The sequence below is a fragment of the Ammospiza nelsoni genome, chromosome 20 (assembly GCF_027579445.1).
Source record: "Ammospiza nelsoni isolate bAmmNel1 chromosome 20, bAmmNel1.pri, whole genome shotgun sequence".
Lineage (NCBI taxonomy): Eukaryota > Metazoa > Chordata > Aves > Passeriformes > Passerellidae > Ammospiza > Ammospiza nelsoni.
In genome coordinates, this window is record NC_080652.1 from 1,191,505 (window position 1) to 1,210,047 (window position 18,543).

General features: G+C 48.8%; 1 protein-coding gene across 2 annotated transcripts in view; it reads right to left on the bottom strand.

Moving 5' to 3' along the window:
* The window catches only part of EXD3 (exonuclease 3'-5' domain containing 3), a 251,090-nt gene that overhangs the window by 165,382 nt on the left and 67,165 nt on the right, over positions 1-18,543 (bottom strand). For both annotated transcript variants that reach the window (XM_059486425.1, XM_059486426.1), the window contains exons 4-6: positions 10,536-10,600; positions 6,039-6,206; positions 4,650-4,817 (exon numbers count right to left, since the gene is read on the bottom strand). In XM_059486425.1, coding sequence (XP_059342408.1) covers positions 4,650-4,817; positions 6,039-6,206; positions 10,536-10,600 — 401 coding nt within the window. The remainder of the gene's footprint in view (positions 1-4,649; positions 4,818-6,038; positions 6,207-10,535; positions 10,601-18,543) is intronic.

The following is an 18,543-nucleotide window of genomic DNA, read 5'->3' on the forward strand; positions in this document are numbered from 1 at the left end:
ATCCCTGCACTGAAACTGAAGGTTATGATGGGCATTTTACACTTCTGAGAATTTGTGCTCCTTTAACTCTGGTCAATCACCCTATTATGTCTGTAGCAGTATTGCTGACCAAAACCTGCAGTTCTCTGTCTACACAATTTTTTCTCTGGGTATTCCAACATAGTTTATGTCAAATTTTAACTGAACTCTACCAGATAACCCACGTTATCTTAATTGAAAGAGCAAACATGAACCACATTTAACATACAAGCCTTCATTATTTCTAGAAATTGATGGATAAAACATTAGATGAAAAAATATACTCTGCTTTTGAAAACAGAGAAATCTGAACAGACAGTAACTGAAAATTCTGTTAAATATAAAATACTACTGGCTTAACCCAATATTCTTTTTTAAGAACCAAAGTGATGAAGAGGAGAGAAACTCTGCGAATCACTGACACAGAGGCTGGAGTGGGAGGTCTCTCAGGCCCAGGAATATTTCTGCTTGTCAGAGGCTAAAAAGATTATTTATTGTTTCCTTCCTAAACCCAGCTCCACTGCCACCTGTTCAGAATTTACTATAAAGCTGTTAAACAAGACGAGAACTTTGATGCTGACTGTGAAAACAAGTTTCACTGTATCTGACCCGAGCAGCACTCACTGCTGATCCAGAAGCAAAGGAATTTGATTTTCTTCTTTAAGCACAGCTATCTTTTTACCTTTATAAGCTGTTTAAAAAATGTAAATAAAATAACTCAGTGGACAATAGAGGGCATTCATCCCCCAGAAAGACAGCCGCCACCCTTAGACATGAAATATCGCAGCACATTAAGTCATGAGACCCCGCTAATCAAAGCTGACAGGGCCCTGAATGTGATTTCTGCTGAGACTTAGCGATATCATGGGGCACTGAAGCATGCACAGCCTGCCAGACTGCCCCTGTTCATGTGACAATGGCTTTTATTCCCCAAAGGGGCCTGCGAGTGACAAGAGTCCCCTTTGTCTGCGGGCTCCCGCATTCGCAGTGCAAGAGAGGTTCATTCAAGCAGCCCCAGACACTCTTTGAAAGGCTGAAGTGTAACATAAGATGACCATGAAACACTAGCTTGCCTTCTGCCTACCCCTCATTCTTCTCCAGCACAGCCTGGCCTATTCAGGGCCTCTCGCAGCCCCGCTCGCGCTGCATTACCCCCGGTCTGCTGAATCCCGGCATTGTGCTGCGGCACCCAGCGCCCTCCTACACCCCAATGGGGCGTCCTTCCCCAAACACAGCGTCCTTCCGTGCCCCAACGGGGTGTCCTTCCACACCACAACACCCAGAGCCCTACCACACCCAAAAGGGTGTCCTACCCAAACCCAGCGCCCATCCGCGCCCCAATGGGGTGTCCTACCCCAAACACAGCGTCCTACTCCAAACCCAGTGTCCTACCCAAACCCAGCACCCATCTGCGCCTCAATGGGGTGTCCTACCCCAGACACAGTGTCCTACCCAAACCCAGTGCCCATCCGTGCCCCAATAGGGTGTCCTACCCCAGACACAGTGTCCTTCCACACCACAACACCCAGCACCCTTCCGTGCCACAACAGGGTGTCCTACTCCAAACCCAGCTCCCTTCCATGCCACAATGGGGTGTCCTTCCACACCACAATACCCACTGTCCTTCCAGAATAGGGTGTCCTTCCCCAAACCAAGCACGTTTCCCACACCAGAACACCCAGTCTCCTTCCCACACCAAATCCATCCAGAGTCCTTCTTGCTCCACTTCCACTGACACCCAAGTGCCCTTCCCACAGCAGAAACACCCACCACCCTTCCCACACACTCCAAATCCAGCAGCACCCAGCACCCTCCCCTCACCAAATATCCCAGTGCCCTTCTCACACCAAATCCACTGCCACCCAGTGCCCTTCCCACACAGCACTGATCCAGGGCATTCCCATGGCACGTCCTCTCAGAGCCAGCACCCTTCCCACACGGTGTTCCCCTGGTCCCCAGACCCTTCCCCACGCCGTGCCCCGGCTCCTGCAGCCAGCAGGGCTCTGGCAGCTCTGGCACAGCCCAGGTGGAGGGTGGCATGGAGCCACAGCTGCCTTCAGAGGGGTTCTGGGAAGGGGACAAGGCTGCTGAGCTTCACTGGAACTCCCTGAGTGGGAATGTTGAACCCTCCCATGTCCCCACGCCACGTGGCCCACAAGGAGCAGAGCTGGGAGCCCTCAGTGCTCTCACTGCACTCTCAGAGCTCTCACTGCTGCTCCAGCAGCTGCACGGTCCCATCACAAAAGAAGATAAAGATAAAAGGCCAGACAGCCCGGACACCTCAAACCCCAGTTGCACATCCCCGCTGCTCCCCAGCTCCCAGTGCCTGCTCCCTGCATCCCGGGAGCACAGTGCCATCCGCTGGCGCTGCTCCCCTGCAGGTGCCTCCTCAGCACAGCTCCTGCTGCTAAAGCACAGCCACAGCCTGTCCCCTGTCCCCTCTCCTGAGCCAGCCCTGCCCCGAGCCCCGGGCTCAGCCTCCAACCAGCTCCCCAAATCCAGGCTAAGGGAGGGACAGAGGTGCTGCAGCAACAAACAGCTGCCACAGGCACCCCCAGGGGACTCTGGAATCCCAAAGGGAACCTTCTCCAAAGCCTCCATGAGGGAAAGGAGCCTTAACTCTCAGGGCAGAGGACATTCACGGTTTGCACACCACAGACAAAGGGAATTACCTGCTCTAGGATAAATCACTGAACCCCAGACCGGTTTGGGTTTGAAGGGACTTGAAAGCCTGAGCAGCTCCATCCCCTGCCATGGCAGGGACACCTCCCACTGCCCCAGGAGCTCCCAGCCCTGCCCAGCCTGGCCTTGGGCACTGCCAGGGATCCAGGGGCAGCCACAGCTGCTCTGGGCATCCTGTGCCAGGGCCTGCCCATCCTCACAGGGAGGGATTTCTTCCTGATACCCCATCTAAATTTCTCCTCTTTCAGCTTAAAACAGTTGCCTTTATCCTATCACTATGTACCCATGAAAATTGTCATCTCCCTCTTTTTTATAAACCCTTTTAAGTACTGAACTGTAAAATGCCTGGTGTTTTATTGCAAACACAGCAAGAAAATAAATAATGGCAGTCAGGATTGGTATGGATTTCTATCCTTTCAGATGAGAGACTGAAGAACCAACAATCCTACATGTGAGTCTGCTTCACTGCCCCGGCTGAGAGATGGGGAAGGGAAGGACAGATGGACACCCACAGCCACTGCAATGCTCAGAGCCCCAGCTCCAGGTTGTTTGGGGTTAGCTTGACTTAGGTATGTTCAGTCCCCAAGGGCAGTAAAAGACTTCCTGTTATTTTTGAAGGGAATTCCATTCATCCTTCGGGTAACAAAAGAAAGCCAGAAGAAAGCTATGGCTGAGAGTGAGAAGCTGTTGAGGTTTCCTATTCTTCATACTGGGAATGAGCAGTAAATGATCTCTGCTGTGGAAGAAAAAACAGAACAACAATTCCACCAAAAAATCTAGAGCTTTCCAAAGCTGGATCTAGAAAGAACTGTATTTCTAAAGAAAACAACAAATATTTTTGGAGCCATGAACCTAAAAATCCCACTTGAATATAATCAAATAAGACATTTCTTCATGTTGTAATTGTCAAATGGTCACATTCAAAAACTTTTTGAGCACAAGACTAACTCTCAAGCACTACCAGGGAACTTCAAAACAAATACAAAATATCTTTGTTTCAGTATTGAAGAAATCAAAAAGAATGGGATTCCAGGATGTCACCTGGGAATTCAGCTGTACTGAAGAATTTTAGGGTTTTATGATTGCTATTTTTAAGATTTTAAGAATGCTGTTTTAATTTTTACTTTTGCTTAACAAGGTCAAGTTGTTATATACCATCCAAATGAATCATGCTTCAGGGAGAAAAATAAACTGTTTTGCCTTTAAAAAAGAAAGATCATAGAATACTTGGGAGGGACCTTCAAGACCATTCAGTTCCACCCCCTACCATGGGTTGGGACATCTTCCTCTACCCCAGGTTGCTCCAAGCCCTGTCCAAGCTGGCCTGGAACAATTCCAGGGCTGGGGCAACCATGCTGGAGATGCTGCAGTGCTGTGAAACAGGGTAAAGCACACCAGATCCTGGGTCTGGTGAACTCCTGCTTGTGTCAACCACCCAGACACACACACAGGAGGTGTTACACATTTGGAATATGAGCCTCAGTGGTAAAGAGGCTTCAAAACTCCTCCAACTGAGACCTAAGGTTGGGGCAATCACATGGGACCAGTGAGGTTTTCCAAGCCCTCTGGCTGCAGGTGGGCTGGAGATAGCACAGCAGGTCTATGACCAAGGACTAAAATCCCTTCTTTTCTTTCTAAGGACAAGGAAAACGAAAAAGAATACAGCCATCCTCTTAAATTCTCCAAATTAAAGCCTATTAACCCATTACTTTCAAAGGTCAGCAAAGCAGTGGAGGGAGGATTCCCAGGCATTCTGTCCTCAGTCAGCAGAAAAGCCAAGGTTGAGCCCAGGCTGCTCCTGTACATGGGAAGAGCACACTAAGCTGCAGCATTCACAGCGTGCAGCTGCTGGGATGAAATGGAATTCACATTGAAATGCATCCAAAAAAAAGGACACAGACATTCACAGAGAGCTGGCAAGGTAAATTTATTTGAAAGACATGACCCACCTCTTTGTAATTGCCCTGGAGATAAAGAAGACTGACATGTTCAAGCAAATAGTTCCGGTCTGCTGTGTGGAGCTGGTAAATGCTAATCAGGGGGTCAAGCAGATTAGCTGGGCACTGGGAGAGCATTCCGAGCACACGGGCCTGCAGCTTCTTCAGCTTGGTGCCAGACTTCAAAAAACAACGAAAAAAACAATCAAACATCTTTGGTAAAGATGGCTGCGATTCAACGGTGGTTGAAAGCACAGCTTGTTTAAACAGAGCAAGCAAATTCCTCTGGAAGGGATTCTCCGATTTCCCCACGGAGTCTGCAGGCAGAAATCACAACAATATGATGCACATTTTTTCCACAGCACCCACTTTAAGAACATGAAATGTTTGTGGGGTGATTCTGGAGAAGGGATAGGGCCTTGTGCAAAAGTAAAATCTGAAACTGGAAAAATGCCCTCTGTGCTAACAGAGCTCTTCAGAAATTCTCCCCCCTGGTTCCCAGAAGAAAATCTTTGAATCCAGCGACTCCCATCCAGGGAGATCTCACCTATCAGACATAAGAATTCAATTTTCATTCCCAGGCTTGCTGCTGGGTGCATGAAGGGTAGGGAAAGCAAAAGTACCATCAAAAAATGCACAGACACAGGTATTTAAATCCTTGTGCTCCCACATGAACATTCACTCATGACACAGGAATTTCAGTGCCAGTAGCACTTTGCCGATCCTGTAATGGCAGAACTCTATATGTAACCAGAGCCATTTGGAAAAATGGGAAAGGAAGCAACACAAATATAAAAGTATCCTGCAGTTCAGAGCCAAAATCTCAGAGAAAAGAGAAAAACTCAGTAGGTCAGAATATCTGAAGGCAGAAGGAATGGTAAACATTAGGACATATAATCTGATGACCCAACTTTACAGAACCAATCATCCAGCTGCTGAAAAGGCAGGCTGTTCCCATTTTCTGCATTCCCACCATATGGCAGGAATTAAGCAATCCTAAAGTAACTGGCTTCTATTTGCAGAGCTGGAAGAACACACAGAGCAAATTTCTGCAACTGGGTTTCTCCTGACAGCAGGGATGTGGGTTCCAGTGGGAGAGCCTCCAGCCTGGAAAGGCTGCAAGAGCAACGCTGCAAGATCAAAGTGGTTTGATCTGGAGAGATGAAATCCCAGCTTTGGAGGGGAAACAGCTCTGGCAGCACAGCTCCCAATATGATTTCATTTTCAGGCCAGCATGCCACAGATAACATCTCGCTGTGTTTCACACCTTGTCACACTCTGTGTAAGGCTACAGAGAAGATACTGGACTTTGGAATAAAGTGAAACTAGAGATACTTGAGGAAAATTGCAATCAATTGTTCTCTCCTCTCTTCCAGCTCTCTTGCTTTCTCTTTTGCTAACCTGTGGGACAGCAGGATGTGCTTTTATCCAAAGCTGCAGCTCGGTGGTGATGCAATACCCCAGGGAATGCCCTTTCCCCTTCCAGTCGCTGCTGCTCTCCAGCATGGCCAGGAGTGCTGCCAAAGGGTCCTCCAGTCTGGCAAAGCCCCGCCTGATTTCTTCCTTGAGCTGCCGAGATACAAAACCACATTGTCATGTACAAAAAGATTAGTGAATCCTCCCTTCCCCCAGCTGAACACAAAGCTTTATTTTTTTAATTTAATCTATTCAGAGAGGTAACTGTTGCTATTCAGCCACCATCCGCGCCTCCAGTGACTTTTCATGTCATTACAGATTCCTTCATGGCTCACTGCACCTCAAACCCAATGGGAAAAGCAGCAATTGTCCACACTAATTATCCCATAAAGACAGAGAAGTTGTTCTGTGGGGCAGACAAAGGGGCTTGGGATTTGGGGGAGGGGGAGGAGTGAGCTGGAGAGAGGGGTGTTATTGGGAAAATGGCAATATTGAAGGTAGAGAAGTGGGCTCAAAAACCTCCTGCTCTTCTAAGATACCTGCAAGGTGTAGAACAAGAGCCCATCCTCATGGCTGCACCACAAACCTGCACATTTAACCTTATGCCCACTTCAGCCACAATAGTGCCCACAAAATTAGTCTCAAACTAGTTTGGATTTTACACTCAGATCAAAGTGAATGAAATATCTGAGTTCAAATTCTGTCAGATTGTCATCCTCCAGATCTGTGCTCCTTCCCCCAAAAGCTCCCTGAGCACCTCCTGCCCCTGCACACCTCCATGAGCCTAAAGGCCCCACAAAGGGGCTCAGAACATGGGAAAACTCCATGCCATAAATCTTAGGAATCCCAGGGTGATGTGTTTAGAAATGTGAAGGAATTGGACTCTCACTTTGTGAATGTTAATAGGCTACTTACTCCCCATCTGGTAGAAGTGATAAATTAGCAGTACTGAGCAGTATCTCTATAATGTTTACATTAGAAGTAGTTTCCAGGGAGCTGGGAGGGTTGGCAGGGTGAGGAGGTGGCATCCTCAGTACCCACACAGGACCTCTCACTGCATGGCACATCACCAGCGTGGAGCAGGGCGAGAGAGAGACACAAAACCAGAAATCACTGAGAGCAGCTGCTCTCTTTCTTTTCTGGCTAAAAAGCCAAATCCAAAAGATGCTCATTCCTGCTGCAGCCAGCACTTGTAATTTACTGGATTCATGGCCCCATTCGGAGCTTCCAGTGGAAACAATATAAAGTTTGAAGAGCAACATGGAAAACAAAATAAAATCTACAGAAAATTTGCCAATGAATTTTTTCTTTTTTTATTCATCGACAATTTTTACTGGAAGACAGTTGTTTTCCAGAGTGTCTTTCATGTCTGGAAAACCCACAGAACCTATGGTTTATGACAGAAACTGGTTTTTTCTCAGTAGGCTATAAAGGCAGTATGAAAAAGCTGATGACTAACGGAGATGGGACTTTAGATAAGAAATTTCTCCCTCTAAGTAATTTTCCCTGTGGCGAAAGTTTGCAATGTTAAACACAGGGCTCCAACTTCGCTGGGAGATGCAAGAGAAGGCAAAGATGAGCTCTGATCCAACCACAAACATCCAATACAACAGCCAAAGGAAAATAAAGCAACTCGCCAACTCCACTGCACTGTTTGGAAATGGCTTTTTTCCCCCAAAAGCCCCACTTCAGCACATTTGGAGCTTCCACCACCCAGCTCAGCTCCTCCTTGGGCTGGAACTGAGCCTGGGCTCTGGCAGGAAGGGCTCCAGCAGACAGCAGGTCCTGCTGGCACAGGCAGAGCAGCTCCCAGCACTGCCACCATCGAGCTGTGTCTGCCTGAGTGTGGCCTTTGTACAGTGAGGCTGTGATGGGCTGGGAAAAGCCTCATCCCAAACCCCCCAGCAAGCCTTCAGCTAGGGCAGCTGTGGTCTGAGGGGCAAAGGCAGAGAACAAAAAGGGCACAAGACACCTAAATCAGAGAGGAAAGGGTGCTGTGCTGCCTGGCTGTCCCTCTGCCAGAGAGAGATTCCTCTCAAACTTTTTTTCTAATTGCCATTTCCATTTCAATTGATTCCCATGGCAGGGAATGCTCCTTGGGGGGATTTCTACAGCCTGACAGATCATGGGAATAGGAAAATGTTGCTGATGCTCAAACTACACAGTCCTTTATTCAGCTTTGATCCCCTCTTTCTAGTCCCACAGCTCCGGGCAGTCTGCTGATGCTTCCTGGTTATTCCCAAACTGCCATTCCTATGTAGGAAATGACCACTTCTTGTGTCCATGCTCCAGAACCAGGGTCACACCCTGGCAGACACATTCCTGCCCATGGTCACTGATTTGAGACCCAGGGGCTGATTTCCCCAGCTATGGACAGGACTGACCTACAGGCACCCACAGCAAGAGGCAGAGAAGCTGCTGCCACTCACCAGCCATGGGGCAGCTGAGCTGGACCTGAGCCACCTCACCTCAGCTATTGGGGCTGGACGTGTGGGGGGCAGCAGCAGCACAACCCCCCTGAGCTGCACACAGAGGGCAGAGCAGCCCAGCCCCCCAAAACAGAGCCTGCACTTTGTGTGGGTGCACAGCCCTGGGCATGGCTCAGCCCGTCCTGGTGACAGTGTGACCAGCACAAGTCAGAACCCACTGGGACATTCCTGCTGTGGCCCCCACAGCAGCTGGGCTCACCACAGCCCTCCCCATTGCTCCAGAAAGCCTTTCCTTGGGCACCCTCCAAGCTGAGAAACACCTTCCTGCTCAGCACACAGCCTGGAGGGGACACACACCTGCAAACCCCACTGGGCACCTGCAAAGCCCAGGTGACAATGGGGTGGCCAACAGAGGAAAGACATGGAGCTGTGGAGTGAATCTAAAAGAGGCCACGGAGCTGCTCCAGGGCTGGAGCCAGGCTGGCAGAGCTGGGGGTGCTCACCTGGAGAGGAGAAGCTCCAGGGAGAGCTCAGAGCCCCTGCCAGGGCCTGAAGGGGCTCCAGGAGAGCTGGAGAGGGACTGGGGACAAGGGATGGAGGGACAGGACACAGGGAATGGCTCCCACTGCCAGAGGGCAGGGCTGGATGGGATATTGGGAATTGGGAATTGTTCCCTGTGAGGGTGGGCAGGCCCTGGCACAGGGTGCCCAGAGCAGCTGTGGCTGCCCCTGGATCCCTGGCAGTGCCCAAGGCCAGGCTGGACAGGGCTGGGAGCAGCCTGGGACAGGGGGAGGTGTCCCTGCCATGGCAGGGGTGGCACTGGATGAGCCTAAAATTCCTTCCCAACCAAACCAGTCTGTGATTCCACAGGTCCTGGAGATCCTCCAGCTCTCCCATCCCCAGCAGAATCACTGCAGTGCTCTCTGCCAAAGGACACGTCCATGGGAGGCTTCTTCTTTGCCAGAGTATTTTTCTTCCCAATCCACATCCCAGGGTACCCAGTGCAGAGATTTTGATGATTCCTCTTTCCTGCTGTTGTTTTGTGGGATTAACTGCCCTCCAGACCTAAAGGACAATATTTTTTTTTCTCCAACTCTAACAAAACTTGATGGAAAGCTCAAGGTTTCAGAGTTGCTGAGCTCAAGTCTCCCCCAGTGAGTGACCATTTGGAAAGGCACCTCTCACATTGGGTTTGCAGTTGTTTATTCCAGCTGGCAACCACGGACTAGCAGTAATGGAAAGTCTAAGAGCAGCAGCCCAGGACAGTGAGTAAGCACTGCAGACACCCAGGATGGAGCACGTTCCCCAGGCCCTCAGCCACGCTGGGGCCTAACCCTGACCCTGACAATTCCACACAGGAGATGCTCCACGAGGTTCTGTGGGAGCTGCAGGGCTCTGGGCCTCCTAGGAAAGGAACCATTTCACTTCTGAACCTGCCTGAGCAGCACAGACTTAAACATGGAAAACTCAACCTGCTGGTTTTGCTAGTTTTCAAGCTTCCAAACTTAGACTAAATATATTTTACTGCCTATGAAAAATCTCAGTGTAGAGCCCATAGGTTGTGCTGTATAAAAATAACAGCACTAATTTTAGACAGCAGTGTAAGTTGCATTCACCACTCTAAAACGCAAAACCCAACCAAATCAGGAAAAAAGAATACTTCAAATATGAAAGCTTAGATATACCCAGTTGGCAAAAAATACTTCCCTACCAAATTCAACTCTCATTTTTTTCAGCTACCAGCAATATTCTTCCCCTTTCCCCCAAGATCCTCCATTTTATGGACAAAAAAGTGTTTAAAACAAAAAAAAAGCAACTTTGATTTTCATTCCTTCTGTAACTCAGCCCTGGAAACTCCAGCTCTTTTCTAGGAGCCCCTGAGCTGTTCCCCATCACACAAAGCTACCTTTTCTTTTCACTTGTAGCTGCAAATGCAGAGGCTCTTCCCCTGAGTGCTGGAATGAAAGCAGCCCTGAAGGCTGGCGGGTCTGACCCGTCCTGTGCCTGGACATGCTCAGCATCCAGAGCTGCTGTGGGCAGGACTCAGCCTTACCTTGCCCAGCTCCTGCTTTGTCCACAGGAGCTGAAGGGTTTGCAGCAGTTCGAGTGGGTCCTGGCCTGCAGGAGGGGGAAGAGAGAAAAGGAGGGAGAAAAACAAAACAAAACAGATTTATTGGCTCTGTAGAGGCAGCTCAGACACACTGGGGCATTGTTTCACCCCAGAGAAATCTGCTACTCCATGCTGGAAAGCACCAAGCTCCAACTGCCAGTCAGGATTAGTGTGTAAAACCCTGCACTCTGAAATCCCGACAAAATCCCAGCCAGCAGCCAGGCAGGCTTTAACTCAGCACCCCTGCTCCTGCACTCCCAGGCTGTGCTGGGCTTTAACTCAGCACCCTGCACTCCCAGCTGTGCTGGACAGGATTTAACTCAGCATCCTGCACTCCCAGCTGTGCTGGATAGACAGGATTTAACTCAGCACCCTGCACTCCCAGGCTGTGCTGGATAGACAGGATTTAACTCAGCACCCTGCACTCCCAGGCTGTGCTGGGCTTTAACTCAGCACCCTGCACTCCCAGGCTGTGCTGGATGGACAGGATTTAACTCAGCACCCTGCACTCCCAGCTGTGCTGGACAGGATTTAACTCAGCACCCTGCACTCCCAGGCTGTGCTGGGATTTAACTCAGCACCCTGCACTCCCAGGCTGTGCTGGGCAGCTCCAGTCTAACCCTGCCCACCCTCGCCAGGCTCCTGGGAGAGCCAGCCCAGGTGGGGAGGGATGATCAGCACAGATTTCAGTGCCTGGCTCTGCATTGAAGCTCTTGGCCAGCTGGGATGGAAGAGGGTGACTCTGGGCCACAACAGGGCCCTGGGTGTGCCCAGGGCTGTGCCCTGCCAGGCTGGACAACAATGGGGCTGCAAGGGGATTCAGGCAAGAGGGACCATGAAAGGCTGCTCTGGTAAGTGGCAAGGCTAAACAAAGAAGAATCAAATATTTCAAAAAAGGTTATTTGGAATTTTCCTCTTACTTTTCACCTAGTTATTGCAGCACTTGCATTCAGTATTTCTTTTGTGTGTTATCATTCCTCATACAGTCATCATGCCATTATTCATAATAGCAATATTCATCACACCAGTACTTCTAAAGCAATTGTTTAGAAATATTTGATTTTAAAAGCAGTAACATGTTTGATATCTGATTCTACTTAATTCACAATCATTTACTTATAAAACCACGACACAAAATATTCTGAATGAAAATCATCTGCAGCATCAACAGTTAAAATATGAAGAATGAATTTAAAAATCTGAATGAACTCTCCAAACCAATCCTCCTGAAGCACCTCCTCTTATGTTTTCATACAGCCAAAAGAAAAATGTTAAACTGAAAAGGAAACTTCCTTTTAATCGCCTTCTGTGTTTTACAATTCCTAAAGAGCTCATTTCCAAATGCTAGATTTCATGCTCAGTATCTCATCACACTTCATATTTCAGGTCACAAAAAACTCCTTCAGCTGTGAAAGGCTCTACCTCATCCAGCTGAACTCTGAGGCACTGCATTTATAAAATACTTGAAGTAGCAAGCTGATTACTGGTTGAGCCAAGAGCATGATAATATTCCCATTATCCACTAACCTCTGGGAAACACCAGCCAAATTAAAAATGCCACATTTACAATTCACAAGATAATATTTTCTCTCATCTCTGGTTGTTCTGAAATGTTGAACTCTCCAAACACTGGCTGTTCTCAGCTACTGCTCCTCCTTTGGAAAAAGAAAAGGCTCTTTTTACACCAAAACAGAAGAAAAGCCAGATCTCTTCTCCCCAGTAAATTAGCAAATTACAGTCAAATTCAGTCCATGTGTGTGTGCATATCTGCACACTCTCCTCTTGGCCTGACTCCCAAAGAAATTTATACACACAGAGAAAAAAAAAAGATACTGCAATGCAGCGTGTAACCAAATACACTGTAAATCTGAGCTGTAATTAATGCAGGGAACAGGCTGGAATGATACAGGAAATGAGAGCAGTTAGGAGAGCAGTGTTTCACTTCACATACAACCAATAATTCAACTTGTTAAAAGCTTTCTAAACCTCAGTCAACAAACCCAGCCCTTTTCTTACTGACTGTTTCCTACCTTACCTCCCTGCCACTGAAACCCGAGCAGACACAGCAGGGGGAAAACATCTCTGCAGTCAGTCCCACCAGGCCAGGGGTGCCAGCGTGACACTGAGGGACACAGGGACACCTTCCCTGCCCCAGGGGGACACTGAGGGGACACGGGGACACAGGGACACCTTCCCTGCCCCCGAGTGACACTGAGGGGACACGGGGACACAGGGACACCTTCCCTGCCCCAGGGGGACACTGAGGGGACACAGGGACACAGGGACACCTTCCCTGCCCCCGAGTGACACTGAGGGGACACGGGGACACAGGGACACCTTCCCTGCCCCCGAGTGACACTGAGGGGACACGGGGACACAGGGACACCTTCCCTGCCCCCGAGTGACACTGAGGGGACACAGGGACACCTTCCCTGCCCCAGAGCCAGGCTGGGTGATCTCCACAGAGCACCCCTGGAGCACGGCATCCACTCCTCAGCACAGGAGGGACACGCATCCGGGGGAGAGGCTCCAGAGGAGAAGCTCCAGGGAGAGCTCAGAGCCCCTTCCAGTGTCCAAAGGGACTCCAGGAGAGCTGGACAGGGACATGGGACAAGGGCCTGGAGGGACAGGACAAGGGGGAATGGCTTCACAATGACAGAGGGCAGGGATTGAACAAGGAGAGAAATGGAGAAATTTGCTGGTGTCTGCACAGAGCTGTTCCTCACCTGGTGAGGCTCCTGGGAGTCTCAGATGAGGCACAGTCAGGGGCTGAACATAACAAAATAACCCAGGAGCAGCTGCTCCCAGGGCCAGACATGAACAGGAGAGCAAAGCCACCCCGTGCCCTTGTCTCCTCCAGCAGAGGGAGGACACTGCAGCTCCTGCTGCACCTGGAGCTGCTGCATCCAGGTACCCTCCAGATGAGACAGAAAATGGAAATGTGAAGGCCTCCTGAAAGAAATTAACAACTTATCTGCTCAGTCTCCTGCAGGACCTCTTTGGAGGACTGTCCTCCTCACAGTTCTCCTGGCACCCCTAGAGTGTGAAAAATGATAATTAATCAATAACTACTGCTATACTCTGGTGGGATACCAGACAGGTACCTGCCCATCCTCATCCGTGAAGGAAGAAGAGAATTAGCAATCAACTAATACCAGGACATCCAAGGAAAAACAACAGGAGCATCCAGGGAGTTTCACAAACCTTCCAGAAAAACCTGGAGATCTTGTGGCTGCTCCACACAGCAGGGAGCAAGAGAGAAGTACAAGGGAAGGAGGGATCAAGCAAAGGGACTGAAAAGCAGATGGTCAGAACTGACCCATGAGGGCATCTGGGCTTAGCTCTGGACAAGAACAAGGCAAGTATGGGGCATGGTGGCCAGAAAAACCCCATCATTCCCACCAAGGACACCCAGAAGCTCCACTAAAGAGAACTTCAGTCCTGCAGAGACTCCTACATCCTGAAGAGATAACCAGCTATTAGCAAGGGGCATTCTATGAGCAAAATAAAAACAAGAAAAATCGGCAAAAACGGCAAAAAAAACCCCCAAAAACCAAACAAACAAACAAAACCAACACCAAACCCAGTGTGGAAAGTCAGAGAAAGCAGGTCTCCCTGCTCCAGCTGTGCAGCTGAGCAGCTGAGGAGGGTCAGGAGATGTGTCCCAGGCAGCTGAGCCTTCCCAGTTCCCAGACTGAGCTCAAGAAAAAGTGCTCACTCTGGCACGGACCCTTCACAGCTCCCAAAAAAGGGAGTTGCAGACCTTAAAACAGCTGGAAAAGCCTCACCAAATCAAGGTTAGAGCACTTTGGTGGAGATCTCAAAAAGACACATCTGCACCAACTCCAACAAGACACAAAAGACTTCAAGTTTTGGCAATGAGTTTCTCCCAGTAGCATGTTCCTGTTTTAAACATTTTACATTAATACATTTCTTTTGACTGTTTTTCGTTCTGAAAATGAATGAGTTCTGCCCTGAACCTGGTACCAAAATTGCAGGAGATGGTAAATCAAATGTCTTCCAGTTCTCAAGGTTTGTGGTTACATTTCAAAACCATATAAACCACAAGCCTTATATTTTTGAGCTAGAAAAGTGCCTTTGAGGAAAACCATAAACTACTTTCTGTTCATTCTCTCCATTTCCTTTGTGCATCCATCACTCAAACCCTGCTGTGATCACAACAAAAGCAGTGCCTGGGGGCTGCTGAGGTAAGCACTGGATTTGTGGTGAGGTTTGCAGTGGAGTCCTTGCAAAATTCTGCTGCATTATTCACCTGTGCAGCTGAAGCTGAGGAAAGGGTGACATCCAACCCCAGAGGAGGAAATTTCCCAAGGAAAACACCTCCTGACACTTTCTGTTTGTGCCCAAAGCCATTAAATGCCTTGTGGCCCAAGACCTGGAAGAATTACAGTCGGCAGAAGAAAAGATACTGAATGAAAAAAAGCAACCCCAAAGAAGGTGGAAAAAATGAGTGAAACGCAAGGTCACAGCCCCCAAACTGTCACAGCTGAAAGCATGGATAGGAAAAGTCAAGAACAAAATGTTAATTATGAATTACAAATTTATGGAATCACAGAATATCCCCTGATCTGGAGGGACCCCCCAGGATCCCCCAGCCCAGCCCCTGTCCCTGCCCAGCCCCCCCAGCAGCCCCACCCTGGGCACCCCTGGCAGCGCTGCCCAAAGGCTCCTGGAGCTCTGGCAGCCTCGGGGCCGTGCCCATTCCCTGGGCAGCCTGGGCAGTGCCAGCACCCTCTGGGGGCAGAGCCTTGCCCTGAGCTCCAGCCTGAGCTGCCCTGGCCCAGCCCCAGCCGTGCCCTGGCTCCTGTCCCTGGCCCAGAGCAGAGGTGGGAGCTGCCCCTCTGCTGCCCTACAATGGTTACGTTTTCTTTAGGCAACCAGCTTGTCCCCTGTACTGCAAGTTTACTGAATTTTAATAAATGTCTAATGGAATATCCAACGCACCCAGTAGACAATCAGTGAATTTTTAATATTACTTATTGTTTTGTGTGCCTTCTGACCCAATAAATCCCTGGAATCTGTTATCAGTGAAAACTCCTGCTTATCTCAACATGTCTTCGAGATGTAGTTCTGAAAGGAAAACTAAAATTCAAGGTATTTCCATGACCCCCTTAGGGCAGGTGTCTCGTTTGGAGTTTAAAACTCCAATACCTCAATGAAGACAATGCACAAGCTGGGGGTTTGGTTGAACAGAGCCATTCACCCTCTCCTGTCCCACACCCACTCTGGGTCATCCAAATTGCAGCTAAGGACAAACAAATTGTGTGTTACGTGTGAATTAATCAAAGTCTCTTATCCAAACCTAGTTTGTCTCAATTTTGTTCAGAAGTGGCTGCAGCTCACAGTAAGTGTATGCTGCTTTTGCAGAAGAACAGGCAGAGAAATAATATCACTTACATGGAGCAAAAATGAATGGATACATTTTCTAGTGCCTACATTTGAACCACTGAGGATAAGCTGATCAAATTAAAAAGGTACAAAATTCCTCTGTAGAAAGCCACAGATTGTGACACCTTCCAGGTGTTCATTCTGTGCCCCCTTTAATGAGCACATGTAACGTAAATAAACCTCTCAGTTTGTTAGTGTGAGTCAGCACTTGGTGATAGATCCCAATCCCCACGGGCTGCAGTGATGAGTCCCCACCGAGGAGTGCAGGCAGCCAGAGGTGCTCCCTGCAGGGCTCAGGTAGCAGGGACAGGGAATGCTGCCAGCACTGCCTGCTCCCCTTCCACCACTGAATCCAACAGAGCCAAATTTACAAGAGGATCAGATGTCACAAAACTATTTCATTTCAGAAACAATACATTGCTCTGCTTTAGCACCATTTCCAGAGCTCCAAAGACTCTCTCCCCATGCCAGCAGCCCATTCCCTCACTGTGCCTCCCACAAAAGGCAGATATGATGAGAATGGCTAACTGTGCATTTACTGAACTCCTGCAGCAAGGAAATGAAGCAAGGAGATGCAGAGGGTCCTTCATTATTTGGCCTGTCTGGCTCACTGCAGCCTTGGCTCAGTGTCCATTTGAGCTGCTGTGTCCTCATCCACAGAGCTTTGAACTCAGCTGCACCAAGCCCTTCCCACCTCGGGAGGGAAGGAACCACACCAGCCACCACAGCCCTGAGCTCCTCACACCACACACCTCCCCTGCCATTTTAACATTAAAGACAGAGCCTTTGGGGAGGTCTGGGAGCCCAGGTTCACCAAGGAAAGAAAGGCTTTTCTTACTTGTTTCTTCAGCTCTTTATCCACACATTTGGATTCCCCTTCTGCACTAATGCAATCAGTGGGAGGATCTACATCAAACAGGAGGGGAAAATATCCCAAAATGCTCTGAGTTCCTCACTTGCAATCACCTGACTTTGAACATCAGCTCATTCTCAGTCACCAGAAACCTTGTACAAGATGAATGGTTCCACATTTCTTCATTCATCAGGCAGCTGTGACTGCTCTGTTTCTCCAGCCCTGTGACGACAGCCACCTCCTGCTCGCCTGCCCCTGCGGCTTCTCCACAGCAGATGAAGATTCTCACAGCTGGGATTGGCTCTGAAATAAAGAGGTCACATCACCTAACACACTGCCACAAGCTGGCCCAGGCATCTCTGGGAACTGCAGAACAGTCTATGTTTTGTTCATAGGCCAGATGGAAAAGTCAGCTTGGAGCGATTACCCCAGCCCAGTTCTCTGCCTGTACTGAGAGCAGGGGCAAAGCTTTATTCCAGTCCAACTGAGATGGCTGTTTCACTCAGCAGGAAATATTCTGCTTCACTTTAGGGAGGAGGTCAGTATCTAGAGGCTTATCTTTTTGTGGTTCTTTATCATCTTTCACACAGACTTGGTTTAACAGAAACTCTGAACTCGATGATGCACCTTGCAAGGTGCAGGCCAGCAATTCCTCCATGAGACTCTGGTTTAGAGGCATTACTCTGTTAATGTGCCAACATGCAGTCATGTGTCACAGAATTGGTCCTGCTGAATGTGGGTTCTCTAATACCCTTGCATAAGCTTACATGAAGCACACAACCACAGAATGGCTGGGGCTGCATCTGGTTCTGCAGGCAATGCTCACCTCATGTTCCTCACTTGGTTCCTCTAGACAAAAGCCAGAACTCCTCAGGTGCCATTAGCTGAGCCCACACTTTCCTGGGATCACTCTGTGAAGCCATACCTTGTCTGTGCTGCTGACTACATCATTATTGAAAAGGCAGAATTAGGGGCTCAAACAGAAATATGGGGGAGAATGAGGTGCACAGGCAGAACATGGGGAAACTGCCCTGCTGGAGAGGGAAAAGGGAAATGAAGAGTGTATTGAAAGCAAGAGAAGTTTTTCTAGAAAAAGAAGCCAGCCTTTCTCAATGGCAACAAAAATCATTCTCTAAGTAAGGGCAAGTGAGATCCTTTCCATTCTGAGAAATTTGAGTTATGAAAACATAATAGGAACCTCAGCATTTGGCTGATACATGCTCAATTTCTAAGTGAGTCAGAAGTTCACATTCTTCTACTGCAGCCTCCCAACTGAAAACAATCCCCACACTTGAAGCACAAGAATAATAAAGCACACATATGCTTCTTATAAAACAATCCTTACAAATAACCATGCCTTTTGTTTTCCTAATGGCTAAAATTCATCATTTCCCCCCCAAAAAGCTCAGATCAAACAAAATGCACTCTCATTAAAAGAGAAGGCTCGCTTGGCTGAGCACAACAGGCAGTGACATTGCCCTCTTATTTTCTTAGTGCTTTTTGTCAATGGAGAGCCTGGAGAGCTGCTCCCCAGGCTCTGTGGGGCAGGGCAGGCTCAGCACAGCCACAGCCCTGTGCTGCAAACAGGGGCTTTCCTCTCCCTCTCCCCACATCAGCCCCAAGAGCATCCACATTCCTCTCCCTCCCAGAGTGTACAGACACGTGAGCAACAACAGCAACAGCAACAGC